The following is a 21,646-nucleotide window of genomic DNA, read 5'->3' as shown; positions in this document are numbered from 1 at the left end:
ATTTAATATAAACCTCAAACTCTCTAGAACAGGTTATCGTTTACTTTTGTTTTCCTTTTATTTTTTTCCGCTTTTTACTTGGCCACTTTGTTGATTCTAAAATACTTCCTTAAAACTGATAATATTTAAACTAAGAAGCCAATCCTTCATCTAAATTATCCGTATATGTTATTTAAAATGTATTTTTCATCTTTCTTTTACAAAAATCTCAACAATGACATTTGAAATTTTATTTTCCGTTATGCCATAAATTTTTTCCTGTTGTTTGCATTTACATCACTTGTTTGTTTCTCAGGTCAGTGACGTCCAGATGCACGAGTCTGGGTCAGAACCAACTAGCCACGCCATTCCAGCTGTTAGAACACAGAACGGAAAAAATGCTGAAAATGACAGTCGACTGAGGAGCGGCCATACTCCACCCCCAGAGTCACCAAGGGTGAGTTTTTTCCTGTTGTTTTCTCTTTAATACATGAAATTTATTGTTCTGGGGTCCAATTTAGCAGTATTGCGTAAACACGTGAAGTATTATGAGAATTTGGGAGGTGCTTTCGTTGCACATGCTTAAAATTGCTATGTGCAACAGTGTAAATCAAGTCTAATAGATGGATAGCTGAATATATAGGTAGATATAGACAAAGGTAAGTGGAGTAGCTAAAAAATGTACTCAAGAATAGCATTACTTCAGTATAATATTATTCATGTAAAAGTAATCATCCCCCAAATATTACTTAAGTACAAGTAAAAAAGTATTCGTTGAAAACAATACTGATGTAATGAGCAACTGTTTACACTGTTTTTTTTTTTTAAACAATTGTGTATGTTTTTTTCTCAGCACAACGTCATCTACTGTATATGAACTGTTATTATTATTCTGTGCTATAACCAATTACATGACCATATTTACTCAACTCTGAAAGACACACTGGATCTAACAATACGAAAGACAATCTAACTCTCGACACTAACAGTGAACACTCTCTCTTGATCTAATTACTGGCGTGCGTGCAACCTCACATTACACGCAAACAAGGACCCAAACGGGACTGCTCATAGCTGTCGGCAAAAATTAGTTATCAAATTTGTTAGCAACTAATTTATCAATTAGTTGTTGAAGCCTTTGTTACTACCCACATCTGAATATGGATGGGTGGAAGGTAGATAGTAAGAGTGTGACAATATCTCGATACAGCGATATATCGCGATTATTGCAACCTGATGGGTTATCGATATGCTCCCGCCAAGTATCGATACTTTTATTTGACATATTGGCCATACAATGGAGTATGGATGCTGTAAACAGCTGTGTTTGTTGAGCAATTCCTTGGCAGTCCACTAGGGGCGCTCAAGAGTGGCGGTGAAGGTAAAGTGCGCACGAGTCGTCTAGAGAAGAAGTGGGTTAAAAAAAATAAAAAAGCTTCGTGAGAACGGTGGAGGAAAAAGTGAGAAAAATATTGCTACAAATAACACCTCAGGACACACTTTTAATTTTACACCAACAAGAAAGGAAGTAAGGTGATTAAGGACTTTGCTGTATGCAAGAATTGTCTAACAAAAATAAGGTTCACTGGCAGCTGGTGACGAAGTGGACAAGGATTTCTTCACTGCTTTGCTTTCATCACTTGAGGTAAGAAAGTTTTGCAATGTAATTGATCTTTTACTTTACATGTATTATTTTGATGTCATTCGGTGTTGAATGATACAAAATAAACCAGGACCCTAAACTGGATGAAAATGAATATCGAAAAAGCCTACATGAATTTACTGATTTATTTGACATTATTTGAGAACCACTTTCCATCTAGTTTACTACACAAACTGTTATTACTGCCATCTTGATACAATAAGCTATAAAAAATGGTTTGAATAGCTTCCAAGATACTATATATAAGGTTATATGCATGATAAATAATGTAGCCTACATATTAAAAATGGGTAATTATTGCATTTTTAATTTGTATACATTCAATTCATATGTTTTTTAATTCACTCAATACTTCCAACACAAGAAAAAAAACAAATCACAATTTCAACTCAAAAGCTATTAAGAAGCTAATATTTTTGGTTTTATTTTGTTGTTTGTAGGGTGAGGAAGAATGTGACTGACTCAATCTGACATCTCAAATGCTGAAGCAGATGGTGCATGTGCTCAAACCAAAGCTTTTGGCAACAAAGGTCATATACGAAGAAAAGACCCACCAATTTTATCATTGCTCCACTCCAAGCTCAACTGCTGACTGACACCTACAGCACTGTTTTTTTTAAAATTTTTTTTTAAAGATCTAAAACTTTAAAGAAATTATGGGTGCCATTCATTATGATCTCTCCAAGAGATATCAGTGGTTGTGGTTTGTTTCCGCGATAGGTGCAGGTCATAAGTGGAGTTTAAGGGGGGGCCAGGCCCCCCTGGTGGCCGAAAAGTGTCATTGCTTGTAATTGACTTTCCTTTATATATAAAAGTTGTAAAGCGAGAAAACAAACAACAAAAATGAATGAAATGGACAAAAAAAAAACGATATTTTTATAATGGGTCAAATTTATTTTTCGAACAGATCACATGACTAGCACGTTAGACGGTCATTTGCTTTGCATATTACCCCCCCCCCCCCAAAAAAAAAAAAAAAAATAGGGTAGGGCAATTTAATTTTCAAATGATTTTTTTTCTTTGATTGAAAATATATATATATTTTTTTGATTGAAGCAACTTTTTGGGGGATTGAATGATTTAGACACAAATGTCCAACTCATAATATGGCCCAAACACAAAAAGAATTGCTGAAAAAAATAAGAACAATAATGAAAAATTAAGTGTCCAAATGCAAATTTTTGAGTCTCAAATATTTTTTCGCATTCCAAAACTTTTCTATGATTGAAATTTTTCTTTTTTTGATTGAAGTGATTTTTCTTTTGGGGAAAAAAAAAATATATATATATATATATATATATATATATATTTGTATGAAGCAACTTATTTTTGATTGAATAATAAAGACACAAATGTCCTAGCCAAAATGATGCCCAAATAAAAAACAACATTACTTCAATCTAAGAAGTTGCTTCAATCAAAAAAAAAATCAAATAAAAATGGCTTTCAAATGCATTGTTTTTAGTTTCAAATTTATTTTTGCATTCAAACATTTTTTTTTTTTTATTGACGTGACTTTTTTTTATTGAAAATATATATTTTGATTGAAGCAACTTTTTTTGGGATTGAATAATAACACAAATCTACCTCCATATGGCTCCGCCCAGGGGATATAACTTTTGACTGGGGTAACTACATTGGCACGACACCGGCGGGCATACCATATTCAATGGATGATGATCTTGGTGAAAAGTATAGCTGTCCTTACAGCAGCCTGATTTAGAATTCCCCTCAAGAACGATGGGAAACAACGCTCATTTTCAACTTATTATTAAAAACATTCTTGTAAGTTAATTTTATTGCTGACACTGTGTTTCGGGGTCATCAACATGTTGTGCGCCCCCCACCCCCGCCCCAAAAGTCAAACTCTGCCTATGGTGCAGGTACACAATTTGCGGTAGATTTCAAAGCAATGTTGCAGAGAAAAGGTGTCACTGTTTGATAAATGACTTAAGCAGTTTTTTTTTTTCTATTTTAAAATCTTTTTTTTGTTTCAGCATTTGTATCGTAGAATATCATGTATCAAATTTCTGACCAATATATCGATAATCGCTGTATCGTGATATCGTGAGATAATCGTAATCGCGAGTCTTGTATAGTGAATCGTATCGAATTGTGAGGTGCCCTGAGGTTCCCACTCACAGTAAATAGATAGATAGATAGATAGATAGATAGATACAGTGGAGCAAATAAGTATTTAGTCAACCACTAATTGTGCAAGTTCTCCCACTTGAAAATATTAGAAGCCTGTAATTGTCAACACGGGTAAACCTCAACCATGAGAGACAGAATGTGGGAAGAAAAAAAAAAAACAGAAAATCACATTGTTTGATTTTTAAAGAATTTATTTGCAAATCATGCTGGAAAATAAGTATTTGGTCAATACCAAAAGTTCATCTCAATACTTTGTTATGTACCCTTTGTTGGCAATAACGGAGTCCAAACGTTTTCTGTAACTCTTCTCAAGCTTTTCACACACTGTTGCTGGTATTTTGGCCCATTCATTCATGCAGATCTCCTCTAGAGCAGTTGATGTTTTGGGGCTGTCATTGGGCAACACGGACTTTCAACTCCATCCACAGATTTTCTATGGGGTTGAGATCTGGAGACTGGCTAGGCCACTCCAGGACCTTGAAATGTTTCTTACGAAGCCACTCTTTTGTTGCCCTTGGTGTGTGTTTGGGATCATTGTCATGGTGAAAGACATCTTCAATGCCCTTGCTGATGGAAGGAGATTTTCACTCAAAATCTCTCGATACATGGCCCCATTCATTCTTTCCTTTACACTGATCAGTTCGCAAAAAAACAGCCCCAAAGCATGATGTTTCCACCCCCATTCTTCACAGTGGGTATGGTGTTCTTCGGATGCAATTCAGTATTCTTTCTCTTCCAAGCACGAGAACCTGTGTTTCTACCAAAAAGTTCTATTTTGTTTTCATCTGACCATAACACATTCTCCCAGTCCTCTTCTGGATCATCCAAATGCTCTCTAGCGAACCTCAGATGGGCCTGGACTTGTACTGGCCTCAGCAGGGGACACGTCTGGCAGTGCAGGATTTGAGTCCCTGGCAGCGCATTGTATTACTGATAGTAGCCTTTGTTACTGTGGTCCCAGCTCTCTGTAGGTCATTCACTAGGTCCCCCCGTGTGGTTCTGGGATTTTTGCTCACCATTCTTATTATCATTTTGACGCCACGGGGTGAGATCTTGCATGGAGCCCCAGATCGAGGGAGATTATCAGTGGTCTTGTATATCTTCCATTTTCTAATGATTGCTCCCAGAGTTGATTTCTTTACACCAAGCGTTTTACCTACTGCAGATTCAGTCTTCCCAGCCTGGTGCAGGTCTACAATTTTGTCTCTGGTGTCCTTCGACAGCTCTTTGGTCTTGGCCATAGTGGAGTTTGGAGTGTGACTGACTGAGGTTGTGAATAGGTGTCTTTTATACCGATAATGAGTTAAAACAGGTGCCATTAATACAGGTAACGAGTGGAGCCTCATTAGAAGAAGTTAGACCTCTTTGACATTCAGAAATCTTGCTTGTTAGTAGGTGACCAAATACTCATTTTCCACTCTAATTTGGAAATAAATTCTCTAAAAATCAAACAATGTTATTTCCTTTTTTTCCCCCCACATTCTGTCTCTCATGGTTGAGGTTTACCCATGTTGACAATTACAGGCCTCTCTAATCTTTTCAAGTAGGAGAACTTGCACAATTGGTGGTTGACTAAATACTTATTTGTCCCACTTTAGATATTGATTTTTTGTTTTTTTTTTGGGAGTGAAAGTATAAGCTAGAACCCCTCACTGTTTTATATTTTTGTTGAAAAGTAACACAGAGAGGAGTTTGTGATTTTGAAAGGGAGTTAGCGCTCAAAATCCTTTTTGGGTGGAGATGGATTTGTATTTTCTTGTTGCTCTTGTTTTCTTTCCCACATGACTGACGTTAAACAAGTACCAGAGAGCAAACTTTGTTGCTTTGTTTATTCCTTTATTGGCTGTCGTGCCAGGTGGACTTTGGAATAGAGCTGATCAGTTTTCTTCTGTTTAACTGCAACGCTGTTTCTAACAAACATTTCATTTTTGTGTCTGCTCAATTATGTCACATGTGGTTGTGTAACATAACATCATAGGTGGTTTCGTAGATGTTTGCTCATTGTGGGGAACATATTGGTATTCGGGTTTAGTGTTTTTTTTGTTTTGCTGTCAGTCATCGTGGAGTTCACAAGACCAGTCTTGCAGGAACAGATCAGTGTTTACACTCCGCTGCTCACTGGTATGACTCTCAACAATAACAACAACACAAGATGTTTGGACTTGCTGGCTGCCATGGTAACGGGGATTAGGCAAAGGCTGTTGTTGTGTTGATGGTGTCCACAGAAAAACAGAGGGGCCAAGCAGCTCTGTCTGTCTGTCTGTCGGGTAGACCTGTTTTTGCAAAGCTTTTGTGGCCACCTCGGCTGCATTGAAACTCATAAGAAAGGCCAAACGAGGAGGCCGTCGTCTGTTATTGTTAGCCCACAGCCTCTGTGAAATTCTCTGTCAGTTTGTTTACCCGACTCTAAACAGATTCTGCCTCTGAGAGAGATGTTTGTTTGTGGTTCAGACCTTAATTAAAATATGAATCCTGCATTCTGTTTTCGTAAACAGGCTCTGCCTGCTTTTTATTCATTATTTAGTCTCTGTGCAATTTTGATGACTTTGTTTATGTTTACTGCAAACATTGCCAGAGCGGTGAGGCTCGAAAGGGAATGGGGTGGGGGTTGGTAAATTGCTGCCTGCTCGGTAGAGGATGTTGTTTAAGTCGCAGTTGTTGTTGTTGTTTTGATGGCGCTCTAGTTCCCTTGAGCCATCTTTTGTTGTTTGGTTGATTTTGAGCAGAAATCGGCTTCAAACAGCTTTCTATTCAAAACGGTGAGTTGGAATGATCATAAAGTGCAAACCGTTCTTTGTTCTGTGAAATGCTTGATGGATTTTGGCATTACTTGTAGTCAAATGTTTCATCTGGTTCATGGCACTCTTTCATATATGTCGGACTCTCAGTCCCGTAGCATAATCTTACGGGGCCCCCAACTTTCAAAATGCATTTTATGCTGCTTTAAAAGAACCAAAATGGTCCGAAACAATTTCATGATTTAACAGAACTGCATTCATCTTTGAACTATAGGGTGTAGTGCCATGAAAAATTGCCAAATTGTTTCACCACTTCATTGTTTAAAGATTTTCTTCTGTCGAACTTTCTTGATTTGTACGTAACAGAGGTTTAAAAGATACATTGTCATTTGTAGAAAAAAATTGATTTCATTTGTTGATGCTGACGGTGGCAGAACCTGTTATTAGGTTTAGGACATTTTAACACATGGTCAGGTAGCTTTGTATAGTTTTTTTTTTCTCTCCCTTAATAAAAAAGTAATTAAAAAAAACACATTTGTCAGTACCTCCCCATATATACAGTATATATACACTCACCAGCCACTTTATTAGGTACACCATGCTAGTAACAGGTTGGACCCCCTTTTGCCTTCAGAACTGCCTCAATTCTTCGTGGCATAGATTCAACAAGGTGCTGGTAGCATTCCTCAGAGAGTTTGGTCCATATTGACATGATGGCATCACACAGTTGGTGCAGATTTGTCGGCTGCACATCCATGATTTGAATCTCTCGTTCCACCAAATCCCAAAGCTGCTCTATTGGATTGAGATCTGGTGACTGTGGAGGCCATTTGAGTACAGTGAACTCATTGTCATGTTCAAGAAACCAGTCTGAGATGATTCCAGCTTTTTGACATGGCACATTATCCTGCTGAAAGTAGCCATAAGAAGTTGGGTATATTGTGGTCATAAAGGGATGGACATGGTCAGCAACAATACTCAGGTAGAGCTGTGGCGTTCCAACGATGCTCAATTGGTACCAAAGGGCCCAAAGAGTGCCAAGAAAATATTCCCCACACCACCACCACCAGCCTGAACCATTGATACAAGGCAGGACGGATCCATGCTTTCATGTTGTTGACGCCAAATTCTGACCCTACCATCCGAATGTCGCAGCAGAAATCGAGATTCATCAGACCAGGCAACGTTTTTCCAATCTTGTATTGTCCAATTTCGATGAGCTTGTGCAAATTGTAGCCTCAGTTTCCTGTTCTTAGCTGAAAGGAGTGGAACCCGGCATGGTCTTCTGCTGCTGTAGCCCATCTGCCACAAAGTTCGACGTACTGTGCGTTCAGAGATGCTCTTTTGCCTACCTTGGTTGTAACAGGTGGTTATTTGAGTCACAGTTGCCTTTCTATCAGCTCGCACCAGTCTGGCTCTCCTCTGATCTCTGGCATCAACAAGGCATTTTCGCCCACAGAACTGCCGCCGCTCACTGGATATTTTTTCTTTTTCGGACCATTCTCTAAACCCTAGAGATGGTTGTGCGTGAAAATCCCAGTAGATCAGCAGTTTCTCAAATACTCAGACCAGCCCTTCTGGCACCAACAACCATGCCACGTTCAAAGTCACTCAAATCACCTTTCTTCCCCATACTGATGCTCGGTTTGAACTGCAGGAGATTGTCTTAAACCATGTCTACATGCCTAAATGCAGTGAGTTGCCGCCATGTGATTGGCTGATTAGAAATTAAGTGTTAATGAGCAGTTGGACAGGTGTACCTAATAAAGTGGCCGGTGAGTGTGATATATATATATATATTAGGGCTGTCAAAATTATCGCGTTAACGGGCGGTATTTTTTTTTTAAGTATTAACGTTAAAATATTTGACGCAATTAAAACATATGCCCGGCTCAAACAGATTAAAATGACTGCACAGTGCAATGCCAACTTGTTACTTGTGTTTTTTGGAGTTTTGTCGCCCTCTTCTGCCGCTTGGGTGCGACTGATTTTATGGGCTTAAGCATTGTGTAATTACTGACATCAACAATGGCGGGCTACTAGTTTATTTTTTGATTGAGAATTTTACAAATTTTATTAAAACGAAAATATTAAAAGGGGGTTTTAATATAAAATTTCTATAACTTGTACTAACATTTATCTTTTAAGAACTACAAGTCTTTCTATCCATGGATCGCTTTAACAGAATGTTAATATGTTATAATGTTGCCAGCTTGTTGATTTATTGTTATAATAAACAAATAAAGCACTTATGTACCGTATGTTGAATGTATATATCCATCTTGTGTTTTATCTTTTCATTCCAACAATAATTTAAAGAAAAATATGGCATATTTTATAGATGGTTTGAATTAATTACGATTAATTAATTTTAAAGCTGTAATTAACTCGATTAAAATTTTTAATCGTTTGACAGCCCTAATATATAATATATAAATATATAATTTCCGAAAACACTTGGGTGACTTGAAGTTCTGCTCTGAGACCCCAAATTTCAATTTCAAAGTTGTCCTAAATGCATGTGTGATACATCATTGGAAAGCTTAAAGTCTCAATTTTCTGGGGGAGGAAAATTTTGAACAGGAGGGCATATAAAGAAAAAAAAAAAAAAAAAAAAAAATTAAACAGCAAAGCCCTAACTGGAGGTGAGAGCACGCGAGAGCATAATTAAAGACGCCACGATTTTAACGAGATATTATCACATACCTCTTTTTGATCCAAAATCTCCATGTAGCATGTATCACTGAGTTTCAAGACACAGCTGTGATTGGAGGCAGCCGGATTTTTGGGGGATTTTATGGGTGAAACATGGTCATATAACAAGGGTCGCGATGCAGTAATCGCAGACATCATTTACCCTTTTAAATTTGTTCTTTGTTTTGGTCAATTATTTGTCATCTAAAATATTGGGGAAAATGCGATGGTAACAAAAAAATACAATTAAGCGATAGTTATGAGGTAGATATCCGTGACCTTTTTACAGACACCATTTTTTTCATTGTGACGTAATTTGTTTAAAAGTTTAAAATATGCGAGTGAATAATATTTATAGTATATTTATATGTTGTTGTCTTTATTTTTTTTTTTAAACTAAATATTAGACATAAATTAATGATTCTAAGCTAAAAATGACAGCCATTTCGAATAATAAATATAATTTCTGAGCTTCTTTTTGTGGCCGGCTTGAAACAAAAGTGGTTGTGCGATGTCTGTAAACGCAGGTTTCCAGGGTAAAATGGACAAATTAAAAATAGTTTGGGGGCTTAATGCGCCATGAATCTGCTATTGCAGCAAATAGACAAATTGTTCTATCAAACACAACAGTTCTTTTGGCTTAAAATACAGCCGTTTATTTTAAAGATGGGTGCAAGAGCAGAAATTGCTTTTTCAGCCCTGTCTGTGTTTTCCGCCATATATATAATATACTACAGTATGGAAAATACGGTAATTATTTATTTATTTAAATTTTTTTTTTTTTTTTTTTGAGGTTTCGAGCACTCTGGAATAGGTTTGCATCCACCACCAAAGCAGATGTCCTAGTGTGTTTTTTTTATTCAATACATTTTCAAAAATCTCAACAACAAAAAAATCACTTCACCATGAAGTGTTGTGTGTAAAAATGAATTAGGCAATGTGTTCTGTACAGAGCCTTGGTTCGGCTCTGGCTATTGAGAAAGCACTATTTGAATAAACCTAAGTCGAGATGAACATACAAACAAAGAGCTTCGAAATGACTGCCGTAAATATGAACTTTTTATCAGCGAAATACACCCGTGGTCAAAAGTTTTGAGACAAATTGTATTCCTACTGAATGGTCAAGCGTCTCAAAACGTTTGACCATGGGTGTACATTCTCAGAGGGTAAAGTCAACCAACTTTTTACACACTTAAACACAAAACTTGTAACAGCAACATTTGTACAGTTGGAACATAGGTAGCACCGGCTCTTGTGCAAATATTTAAGTTGTCCAGGCTAAACACTAAAATGTGATATAGATTTTTTTTGGGGGGGGGGAGTTCTATTTTAAAACAACTTTACTTCATATTTCCTCCAACTTTAATAATAAGTTGCCTGGTTTATATTTTATTTGTTGTTCCTTTTCATGTTTTTCAAGCGTGTTCAGGCACGTGTGACTCCTCACCTCCCAACCAACAAGGACATTCTTATCAAGTGCATTTGTAATATGTTTACTCAACTGTTTCATCTTGTTTTCTCTCTCGCTGTGTTTTCAGCACTTTGAATGACACCACACCCATTTTCCTTTGTGCTGCTTTGTGTGCGAGTCTGTCTAATAGTTCACCAAAATATGGTGAGCTAGGAAAACTTCCTTTTTTGAAATGCCAATGTTGTGGTGGTAGTCTTTATGAACTAAACTTAAGTACATAGCACTTTACTAACCAAAGAAGAAATGTAAACTTTTCAAACTAAAGGATAAATTGGTGTAAAAATATAGATGACTTTGTTTCAAGGGCGTACGTTTGGCCTCAACTATGGTAGGGACGATATAACAGTTTAATCTGCATGTACACTTTTTGCTGGGGACGGGACATTCATAATGATCAATGCAAAACAAATCTGTACAGATTTATACTAACTTTCATGTGTGTTGGTTCAGCCTACACCAGACATGTCCAAAGTCCGGCCTGGGGGCCAAATGCGGCCCATGGTCAAATTTCATCCGGCCCCCAGCCTGTCATAAAATCATTAACATCTGGCCTGCACACAGACTTAATATATTGGTCAGCAGTACTGCTAATAGCATATGAGGTAGCTTACACACTAAATGCCGCTCCTCATTTACCCACTAAAAGGCAGCAGCACTCTAAGCAACATGCGTGTGACTCTTTACTCCCAATTTTCTAAAATGGCAACAGTCAACAAAAAAAAAAAAGTTGACTGCGACGGCCGACGCTTCAAGGATAGGTGGAAATTGGACTACTTCTTCACTAAAATACGCAACTACTGTGTCTGCCTCATTTGCAAAGAGACGGTCGCTGTTTTTAAAGAGTTCAATGTGAGGCGATACTACCAAACAAGACACGTACGACATGTATGACGTAGCGAGAAATTGAAGCAACTTGAAGCTAGTTTAATTTTACAGCAGCAGGATTTTGCAAGAGGCCGAGAGTCGAAAGAGAATGCCACAAAGGCTAGTTGCGAGATTGTTGAAATTATTAATTTTTAAATAAATTAGTACTGCAGCTATCGATTATTTTAGTAGTTGATTAATCGATGAACTAGTCAGTTCGAATAATTGAGTAATCGGATAAGGAACATGAAAAATTAAAATACCTGAGTTGAGCCACAAACGGTATAAAAAATAAAAAAGGATCAACAAAAGAACAATGTCTAACTTACATAGCAAAAGTCTGCTATCTTAGATGTTATAAAATGCTAATGCCTTTTTTTGTTACAATGCTCCTGACAAATGGTTCAGACACATATTCCTACAAAAAAACTGCTAGATATACCAATAAGCTAAATTACGAATGCATTTTGAAAAAAAAAAACAAAAACAAACATTAGTTCAAACAAAAACTTGGCTTATGTTGGGCTTAACATGGAGCAGCTGGATTCAGCCATGTGAAATGAGGCAGACTAGAGGGCAATGTATCACTTTAATTAAACGAATACTCGAAGCAGCAACATTTAATTCGAATCTTTCTTTAATCGAATACTCAAGTTAATCAATTACTCGTTTCAGCAGTAAAAAAATAATAAGGCAAATGTGAAGCACAGAATGGCTTGCTAAAATTTGCTTAAATATATTGTTCTACGTAAAGGACGTCAGCCAAGGTCGGCCCCCCACATTTTTACCACACCAAATCTGGCCCCCTTTGCAAAAAGTTTGGACACCCCTGGCCTACACTGTTCAATTCAAACCTTTGTTTTCAAAAACTACTAAAGAAACATTTTGAAAACTTTTATTTTAAGAGCAAATTTAAATGCCATTATTTCAACATAACTTGAATTACATTAACATACAAAGTAAATACAAGCTTGTTAATCATCTCTTAATGATCCAGGAGTTAAAAAAAAAAAAAACGTTTGTGTTAAGACCACTCAACATTGTCTGAATAAAGAAATTAAATATAACTGAAAAAGTCTTTGTCAGGGAATAACAAAAAAAAAAACATAAAAATGGATCTGTCCTTCAGGTAAAACACTACTGCTTTTGTCCACAAGCACAGCCAAACTGAACCAAAAATGGAAGCACCTGTGGGCTGCTTTAAGACCACATAAATAAAATAAAATTTAAAATTGGGGAGAAGGGAGTAGACCTCGGTTCACTACATTTCTCACAGTTAATTTAACGTTAGCAGTAGAAAACACATACAGAAAGACCCTTCTCTCTAATCAGCTTCCTACTCGAGTTTTGCTGGTTAGCAAGTTCAAACAGTTTAATGTTTAACTCTGATGCATGTCAGACTTTCAGTAGCAAAATTAGTGGTGTGTTCCCCTCTTCCACAACATAGATGTCTTTTTCCATTTCTTACAGTGGTTGCTACTGGCTGAAAAATAACCTTCTAATATCCCCGATATCTAATAAATCCAATCAATCTAATCGAAACAGCCCCACAGCATCACTGACTGGGACGGTGTGCTTTGGTCAGATGAGACCAAAATTGAGCTTTTTGGAACCAAACACTCTGAGTGGGTCTGGTGTGCCACGAAAGATGCGCATGCTGAAAAGCACCTCATACCCACTGTGAAGTATGGGGGTGGGTTCCGATTCTTCTGAAAAATGGCAAGATCAGCAAGATTTCCGGTGAAGTGATCGGATCGAGACATCCCTAATTACTAAGCTACTGAAAACTAATATATTGCTCCATTAATTTGGTGGAAGGCAGCATCCACAACAAAAGCCTTTAAAATTTAGAACTATTGTTTGGAAACAAAACCCTCCACCCTCAGCAGACTTTTGGGCACTTTTGCTAGCGATTCTTTTTTTCAAGATATCTTTAGACAGATCCAATTCCGAATCCATACGCATATTTTTAGACCGGTGAATATAATGCAACCAGTAGATGACAAATTATATTTTTGGTATTACAGTGGTCTCTACTGACCCGGTATTGTTCAAGATATGCTGTGTTTACAAATATTAAACGATGCTCTGTTACTATCATTAGTTTTTGTAGAGAAGTAATTCCACACAGCAGACGTTTTATCGTGGTTTGATTTGCAATAGCTGAAAATCGTGATGGTGATAAAAACACGTGAATACTGGATCAGATTTGATCTTGTGACCAAATCTGATACTGCAAAAATAGCTGTACATTATTACGCTTGACCTTAACCCAAATAAATGCTGTATGGCATGACTCTTTGTGACTTAGTCCATGCCAGCTCATACATCATTCAGTATGATCCACAGTTGCATTGTTGAATTGACTTTTTGTCATTATAGTTTTTATTATTTAGCTTTTCAAAAAAAAGAATTTTCAATTTATCTCAGTCTTTGAGAAACCACATTGCACATAATAAATTCATTCGTTGTGTGAATGCTTGGAAGTATTCATCTAAGTTCTGTCAGACAGAATGTGTACACATTCTTACAGTGGTTGCTGCTTCCTGCGTTATGATAGGTATTTGTTGAAGTCTGTGACATTTACTTTAACCACAAAAATACGTGGATACTCAGTTTGTGATGTCATAGTTTCTGATGTCAAATTAAATAGTGTTAGTTTGCACTTTTACACACGGCAGGTAATGAAAGAGAAATTTATCTTAATAATTCATGAAAGAGAAATCTTATTAATTCATTTGCTCCCAAAAACCTGTAAATACGTTCCATTTTTAATTGTTTCATTGCCCCAAAGACGTATTTATACGTCTTTTATGTTTTTTTTCATAAGAGACATTCCTGGGTTCTGATTCAACTGAGCTCCAAGGCACAAAGCTGGAAGTCAATTTTAAAGCAATAAAATTGGCCACTGGAGGTCAGTAGCGCATTTGGTAAGGCCTGCAACCCGTTTCAACGGCAACGAACGGCCGGGCTGCTCGGTCGGAGTGCTGGCGGAAAGATGCCAGGTGGCGGACGACCGAGCAGAACAACCTAGAGAACGCCTGGGATGCCAGGCGCTGGATGACCGAGCAGAACGACCAGGACCACCAGTGCAGCAGAAGATGCCGTTGAGTACGTGCTGCTCGCCGAGCAGACTCCGTAGAGACTAAAAAAAAAAATCCATCTTTATGAGACAGGCAGCGATGAGGAAAAAGTTTACCCTGCTGTCGCAGCGGCAACAGCGTCATCTCTCAGTTAGTTATCAGGCATGAAAATCTCTCACCTTTCGGCGAAATTCGCCGTTTTGAAGTCAAAAAGGGCGACCTACGTGAATTGCGTAGTTCCGAGGAGAAATTCTTTTTGGGGGGGGGGGGGGGGGGGGGGTTCGGGAGGTTTTATTTAATTATTATTATTATTATCATCATGTGATTAACTTAGTACGTAAACTGAGCACTTAAGAACACAGTCAGCAAATCCTTCTAGATGCTTCGCTGACGAGAACCAATCATCGGCCCAAGCTGCGTTCCATTATTCCAAACGCGCGCACTCCTTACTGTACATGGAGTTCTCGGAGAGCCTTTGGTGGCATTGCAAAGCTGCGAAAACAAAGAGCAGGCCTTATCCACACCGGGGCAGACCAGAGCGCAGCATACACACTTGCCTGTATTTGCCAGCAGATTGAATTTGGTGAGTCATGGTTTCAATCGTTTTCACATTTTGCGATATAAAAAAGTTGCCATTCGTTGCAGCTTGCGTTGAACACTGGCCGAGCTAGCCAAATCTCCCATGAAAAAAAATAGCTCCCGTTAAATTGGCGTCAAGCTTGTGTATTTAGCGGTAATATAAACGAAGAAACACACTGTTGACTCAAATTAAGCGGCATGCTCTCGGACGGAGGGGGCGCCTCACATCGCTCCCGTCGTCCGCCGGAGACGCGTTATTTTCGGCTTGGATTTGAGCTGACGGCCGGTGTCGGCACAACACCGGCCCGACAAGTGGTGGGAATGAGTCCTGCTTCTTAAATCTTTTCAGAAATACAGGGATCCCTCGTTTTTCGCGGTTAATGGGGACCGGAACCCACCGCAATAAGTGACAACCGCGAAGTAGCGCCCCCCCCCCCCCCCCTCCTTTTTTGTGCGTGTTCAATGCATTTATTCAGATTTTACATTGGAAAAAAGATACATATATATATATAAGACGTGTCTTTTCACTTTTTTCACCAAAGTATCATTTAAAAATGGTTTTCAAGCACTTCAAAATGTAAGAATTATGATAAGTTTTAAACATGTTACTGCCCCACCGAATTATTTTTAAACAAGAATAAAGTAGTAAGAAAATGCTTGGCTTTATTAAATGCTTCATACTGAGTCTACTCAAACCCTCTCAGGCTTTGGTAAACGGTGATTGACACATGTGCAAAGTTTTTCTTTTTATATATATTTTTTTGTTTGAAGCAACTTATTTGATTGAATAATAAAGACACAAATGTCCTAGCCAAAATGTGGCCCAAACGCAAAACAACATTACTTCAATGGAAAAATTTGTTTCAATCAAGAAAAATAGTTTTCAAATGCTTTTTTTGTCTCAAGTTTATTTTTGCAATCAAAAACCATTTTTTTTATTGAAGTGACTTTTTGGCGATTAAAAGTATATACTGTATTTTGATTGAAGCAACTTTGTTTTTGATATAGGTAACTTTGTTTTTTGATTGAATAATAAAAACACATCTACCTCCATCGTTATTGAGAGAGAAAGAAATTAAGAAAGCTTTAAAACTAAAAGCCACCGGGGAGTCTGTTTTATTTAAATATTTATATTTCATTACATAGACATGCGTCGTAGGGAAGGGAGATTGAGGGATAAAAAAAGGAGTTAGATGAGGCTGCTAAAGGCAGTGGATACCTCATCAGCTGGGTGAATAGCAGACCTGGTAAGAACAAGTTTGCAAGGATAGTCGGGTATTAAATACAATTATAAACACAATTACAATGTTATTTTTTTATTAGATTTTTATGTCATTGCTTTATTAATCATTAGGTGCTAGAGTTGTTAAGTATGGATAATAATGAAATAATAGTTTTAAGAAAACTGTGCTGTTGGTGGCTCAGTGACCATCTGATGTGGTTTGTTCTCAGATGAACAAGTTGATGAAGAAAGTTTTGATGCAGAGGTTGAAGGAAGAAAAGAGGCAGACTGACTGAGTCACAGCCAGAAAGTGTTGATGTTGTTGACAGTTGACAGTGAAGTGTTGACAGTTTTGATTTCTATTCACTGTTGCCCCTTCCCAATTAAAGTATGTCACAGTCGCAGCCAGTTATTATCTAAAGCTGGTTAAAACTGAAGTCATGTTGTTTTAAGGTGTATTAAATACTTGTTCATGTGCCCCTTTTGATCTACGAGCACCCGCCCCTCCACCGGTCTCTGCATGGCCCTGCTGAAACACAGTGTGGGTCGACAGAGCTCAATATTTTGTTGGGGTGTACAGTGTACTGGAACATATTTCCTCCACACCCTTCTCACCTTTTTAACCCCTGACCCATTTTCATGCCTGAGTTATGTGTAAATAAATTGTTACTTTGCTATCAAAAGCTCTATTTGTCTTGTTGTTTATGATATTTTGTAAAAGGAAAACATTATTCAGATGTTTGGGATGTAACTAAAGCAAAAAGTAACTGTGTTAAAGTCAAAGTTATGTTTGAAATGTATGCTTTCACAAAAAGCTCAATTTGTCTGTTTTTTCATTAGAAATTGGAAAATTGCTCAAACTAAGCTATTTTCTAATGCTGATTTTTAAAGAATGGAAAAAGATATGAACTTACTTTTTTTCCTGCTGAAAGAAGAGAGTCTAATCTTTCTTTTGGTGGGTTCCATGTTTATATAGCAATAGAACATAATTTTCTGTGGGCGTTGCAAAATCAGTCAAAATCCAGTAAAACGGCTGGGAGCGAAGGGCCTTGCTCCGGTGAAAATGGCTGGGAGTGAATGAGTTAAATGGACAGTTTTTAAGGAGGTATTGAGTGTTTGACTCATATTGAGGCCAACTTATTCTAACACAACTTTCCTTTTGTCACAGATTCCGGCGTCGTCATCCATGATGACCCCACCAGCCGAGGCGCCGCAGCAGCTGCAGCAGGTAGCGCAGCAGCAGGTCCTCAGCCCTCAGCAGATCCAAGCCTTGTTCCAGCAGCAGAAGGCCCTCATGCTGCACCAGGTACTGTCCCTGGTTTCTGTGTTCAATGGGTGTGACCTTCTGTTTGGTCTAAGCCTTGCTTTATCATCACGTCTGCAGCAACAAATTCAAGAAGTCTTCAAAAATCAGCAAGAGCAGCTTAATATGCAGCTGCTCCAACAGAAGAATGCGGGGATAGTTAGCCAGGAGGTAAGCTTACATATTTGCATTACCTTCATGCTAATGTACGATGTTTCCCCAATGTCGAGAATTTACTTGCTGTGGTGGGTAGAGTGGCACCGCAGTGTTTGATAAGCACATTTAACATAATCTAGTAAAACAACGGTTTAGAAAGTATTTACAGTGGAGCAAATAAGTATTTAGTCAAACACTAATTGTGCAAGTTCTCCTACTTGAAAATATTAGGCTAGGTTCATACTACAGGTCTTAATGCACGAATCCGATTTTTTTCATGTTTTATGTTTTTCCGACTCGAGTGAGGCATTAACTTGACGGTCTGAACGGGACAAGTCGCGTAGTGGACCATTTCAAATCCGATCTATGTCACTTTCGTATGTGGTTCAAATCCGATCTGGGCCACATTTTTCCAGAATGTGGCTGGCGGTCTGAACTGTCAGACTCCCAAATCGGAATTCATGCAGGAATTATGTCAACAAAGAGCAAGAGGCACGGAGGACGGCAGTGATGTAGGCATTAGCGCCTAGCTTGAACTCTGCTTTTAAGCACAAACCGGGCTTGACCACAGTCATAAAAAAATAAAATGAAGAAAAGGATAACCCTTACAATTTTCGATTTTCAATCTGTGCGCCGAATGAGCAATATTTCATTTTTGCAAACTGACGCACCCACGTCATTTCACGCACACAAAAGCCTTGACGTGTATGCGTTCTATCAGTCCATATAAACTTTGAATATAAAACTAAACGGGGATTATTAATATCTGTTATGTGTGTCCTCTTTTTGGAAACAAAAATGTGATCATCCTGGAATGAAATAGCGCTAGCATGTGTAATTTGTTTTGATGCTTCTGTGCATGCGGGTCTGTTTGCTGAGCGCATCTCGGACTGCGAATTAGTGCGCATGCGTGAAACTTGAACGGTCTATATGGACAAATGCAGTCTGAACGGGCACGCCAAAAAAACAGATATGGCAAAAAATCGGATTTGTGTATTAAGACCTGTAGTATGAACCTAGCCTTAGAGAGGCCTGTAATTGTCAACATGGGTAAACCTCAACCATGAGAGACAGAATGTAGAAAAAAAAAAACAGAAAATCGCATTGTTTGATTTTTAAAGAATTTATTTGCAAATCATGGTGGAAAATAAGTATTTGGTCAATACCAAAAGTTCATCTCAATACTTTGTTATGTACCCTTTGTTGGCAATAACGGAGGCCAAACGTTTTCTGTAACTCTACACAAGCTTTTCACACACTGTTGCTGGTGTTTTTTTTTTTTTTTTCCCAAATCTTTATTTTATCAGGCCGTCTCATTGAGATTACTATCTCTTTTTGGCCTATTCCTCCATGCAGATCTTCTCTAGAGAAATGATGTTTTGGGGCTGTCGTTGGGCAACACAGACTTTCAACTCCCTCCATAGATTTTCTATGGGGTTGAGATCTGGAGACTGGCTAGGCCACTCCAGGACCTTGAAATGCTTCTTACGAAGCCACTCCTTTGTTGCCCTGGCTGTGTGTCTGGGATCATTGTCATGCTGAAAGACCCAGCCACCTCTCATCTTCAATGCCCTTGCTGATGGAAGGAGATTTTCACTCAAAATTTCTTGATACATGGCCCCATTCATTCTTTCCTTTACACAGATCAGTCGTCCTGGTCCCTTCGCAGAAAAACAGCCCCAAAGCATTATGTTTCCACCCCCATGCTTCACAGTGGGTATGATGTTCTTCGAATGCAATTCATTATTCTTTCTCCTCCAAACATGAGAACCTGTGTTTCTACCAAAAAGTTCTATTTTGGTTTCATCTGACCATAACACATTCTCCCAGTCCTCTTCTGGATCATCCAAATGCTCTCTAGCGAACCGCAGATGGGCCTGGACGTGTACTTTCTTCAGCAGGGGGACACGTCTGGCAGTGCAGGATTTGAGTCCCTGGCAGCGCATTGTGTTACTGATAGTAGCCTTTGTTACTGTGGTCCCAGCTCTCTGTAAGTCATTCACTAGGTCCCCTCGTGTGGTTCTGGGATTTTTGCTCAAAGTTCTTGTTATCATTTTGACGCCACGGGGTGAGCTCTTGCATGGACCCCCAGATCGAGGGAGATTATCAGTGGTCTTGTATGTCTTCCATTTTCTAATAATTGCTCCCACAGTTGATTTCTTTACACCAAGCGTTTTATCTATTGCAGATTCAGTCTTCCCAGCCCGGTGCAGGTCTACAATTTTGTCTCTGGTGTCCTTGGACAGCTCTTTGGTCTTGGTCATAGTGGAGTTTGGAATGTGACTGACTGAGTTTGTGGACAGGTGTCTTTTATACCGATAATGAGTAAAACAGGTGCCATTAATACAGGTAACGAGTGGAGCCTCGTTAGACCTCGTTAGAAGAAGTTAGACCTCTTTGACAGCCAGAAATCTTGCTTGTTTGTTGGTGACCAAATACTTATTTTCCACTCTAATTTGGAAATAAATTCTTTAAAAAATAAAAAAAATTGATTTTCTGTTTTTTTTTTCCCACATTCTGTCTCTCATGGTTGAGGTTTACCCATGTTGACATTTACAGGCCTCTCTAATCTTTTCAAGTAGGAGAACTGGCACAATTGGTGGTTGACTGGTAAATACTAATTTGTCCCACTGTATATTTAATTTACATACACAGCAGTACCACACAAGTAAAGAGTATGTAGGGGGAAAGTTGACATTCTTTACTTTGGTAATTGTGTAATTGTTTTCTTTTTTTTTTTTTTATGTAATGCTATGTGACCAAACTAGAAAAGACAGTTCTGATCAAAAATATTAAGGACAGTTTAAAAATTGCTATAATTTGCATTTTGTACATTGGGATCTTAATGAGGTTTTAAATAGAGCTACAGCATGCAAAAGAAAGTGACAAAAAGCACTTTGGAAAAAGCAATTTATTGAAAACAATGAAACTGAAATAGGCTGATAATCAGTGGATCAAAGGTTTAAGACCATCGCTCAAAAAAATAACAACAAAAAAAACTCTCCGAACCAGAGCAAAATATTTTCTTAGTAGGACTCCGTAATGTGTTCGGGCATGCTTGAAGCAAGTGTTTTCAGGAAGCTAGTGAGAACATTGCTCTAAGAGGTGTAGATGGTTTCACGAAGGGCATCAACTGTCTGGAATGGCGTACCGCAAGCAACACGTCACTTCCACTCATGAATATTCATGACGTTTGCTATTGTTGCTAAGGGGGGGACACGCTACCGTTTTCCCCAATAGGAAATGAATGAAAATCGTGTGCGAAGGAGATGTTTACAGAGCTAAACCTACCAATTCTGTCCGAAAATGATGTCCCTGGTGCCAAATACACTGGTAAAGATGTGGAAGAACATTAAAATGTTCAGTTAAACAGATGGCTTGAGTGTCCAAGGCTGAAAAAGACGAAAAAAAAAACGAGCCGACCTAAGCATAGCCTTAGCTTTTTTATCGACACTCTCCTGTTTCAACAAGCTATCCTTTACCACCAGCCCTGTCTTTATTATATATTATATCCTCTGGTTGTCCTACGTCTATGACCGTTCTTGGGGGTATTTATATTGTTAGTTCTGTGTAGCGATCGTAAATGCTACTCAGTGACGGCCAACGAACACTTTTCATTTTTCATTAATAACAAATATTAATTCTATAATTTATTTACACTTCCTCCTTACTAAAGTTTTTTTTTTTTTTTTTTTTTTTTTTTTTTTTTTTTTTTTTTACAACAGAAAAGGTAACCGTGG

At 38.1% G+C, this 21,646-nt stretch overlaps 1 protein-coding gene across 1 annotated transcript in view; it reads left to right on the top strand.

Moving 5' to 3' along the window:
- LOC130907570 (forkhead box protein P1-B-like) overlaps positions 1 to 21,646 on the top strand; it is a 69,535-nt gene that overhangs the window by 20,805 nt on the left and 27,084 nt on the right. Inside the window, exons 2-4 of the mRNA XM_057822826.1 lie at positions 296 to 436; positions 17,616 to 17,753; positions 17,832 to 17,921. Coding sequence (XP_057678809.1) covers positions 311 to 436; positions 17,616 to 17,753; positions 17,832 to 17,921 — 354 coding nt within the window. The 5' untranslated portion in view covers positions 296 to 310. The remainder of the gene's footprint in view (positions 1 to 295; positions 437 to 17,615; positions 17,754 to 17,831; positions 17,922 to 21,646) is intronic.

This window comes from Corythoichthys intestinalis, chromosome 2 (assembly GCF_030265065.1).
Source record: "Corythoichthys intestinalis isolate RoL2023-P3 chromosome 2, ASM3026506v1, whole genome shotgun sequence".
Lineage (NCBI taxonomy): Eukaryota > Metazoa > Chordata > Actinopteri > Syngnathiformes > Syngnathidae > Corythoichthys > Corythoichthys intestinalis.
Note: the sequence above shows the minus strand (reverse complement) of the source record. Positions and strands in the feature narration are given on the sequence as shown.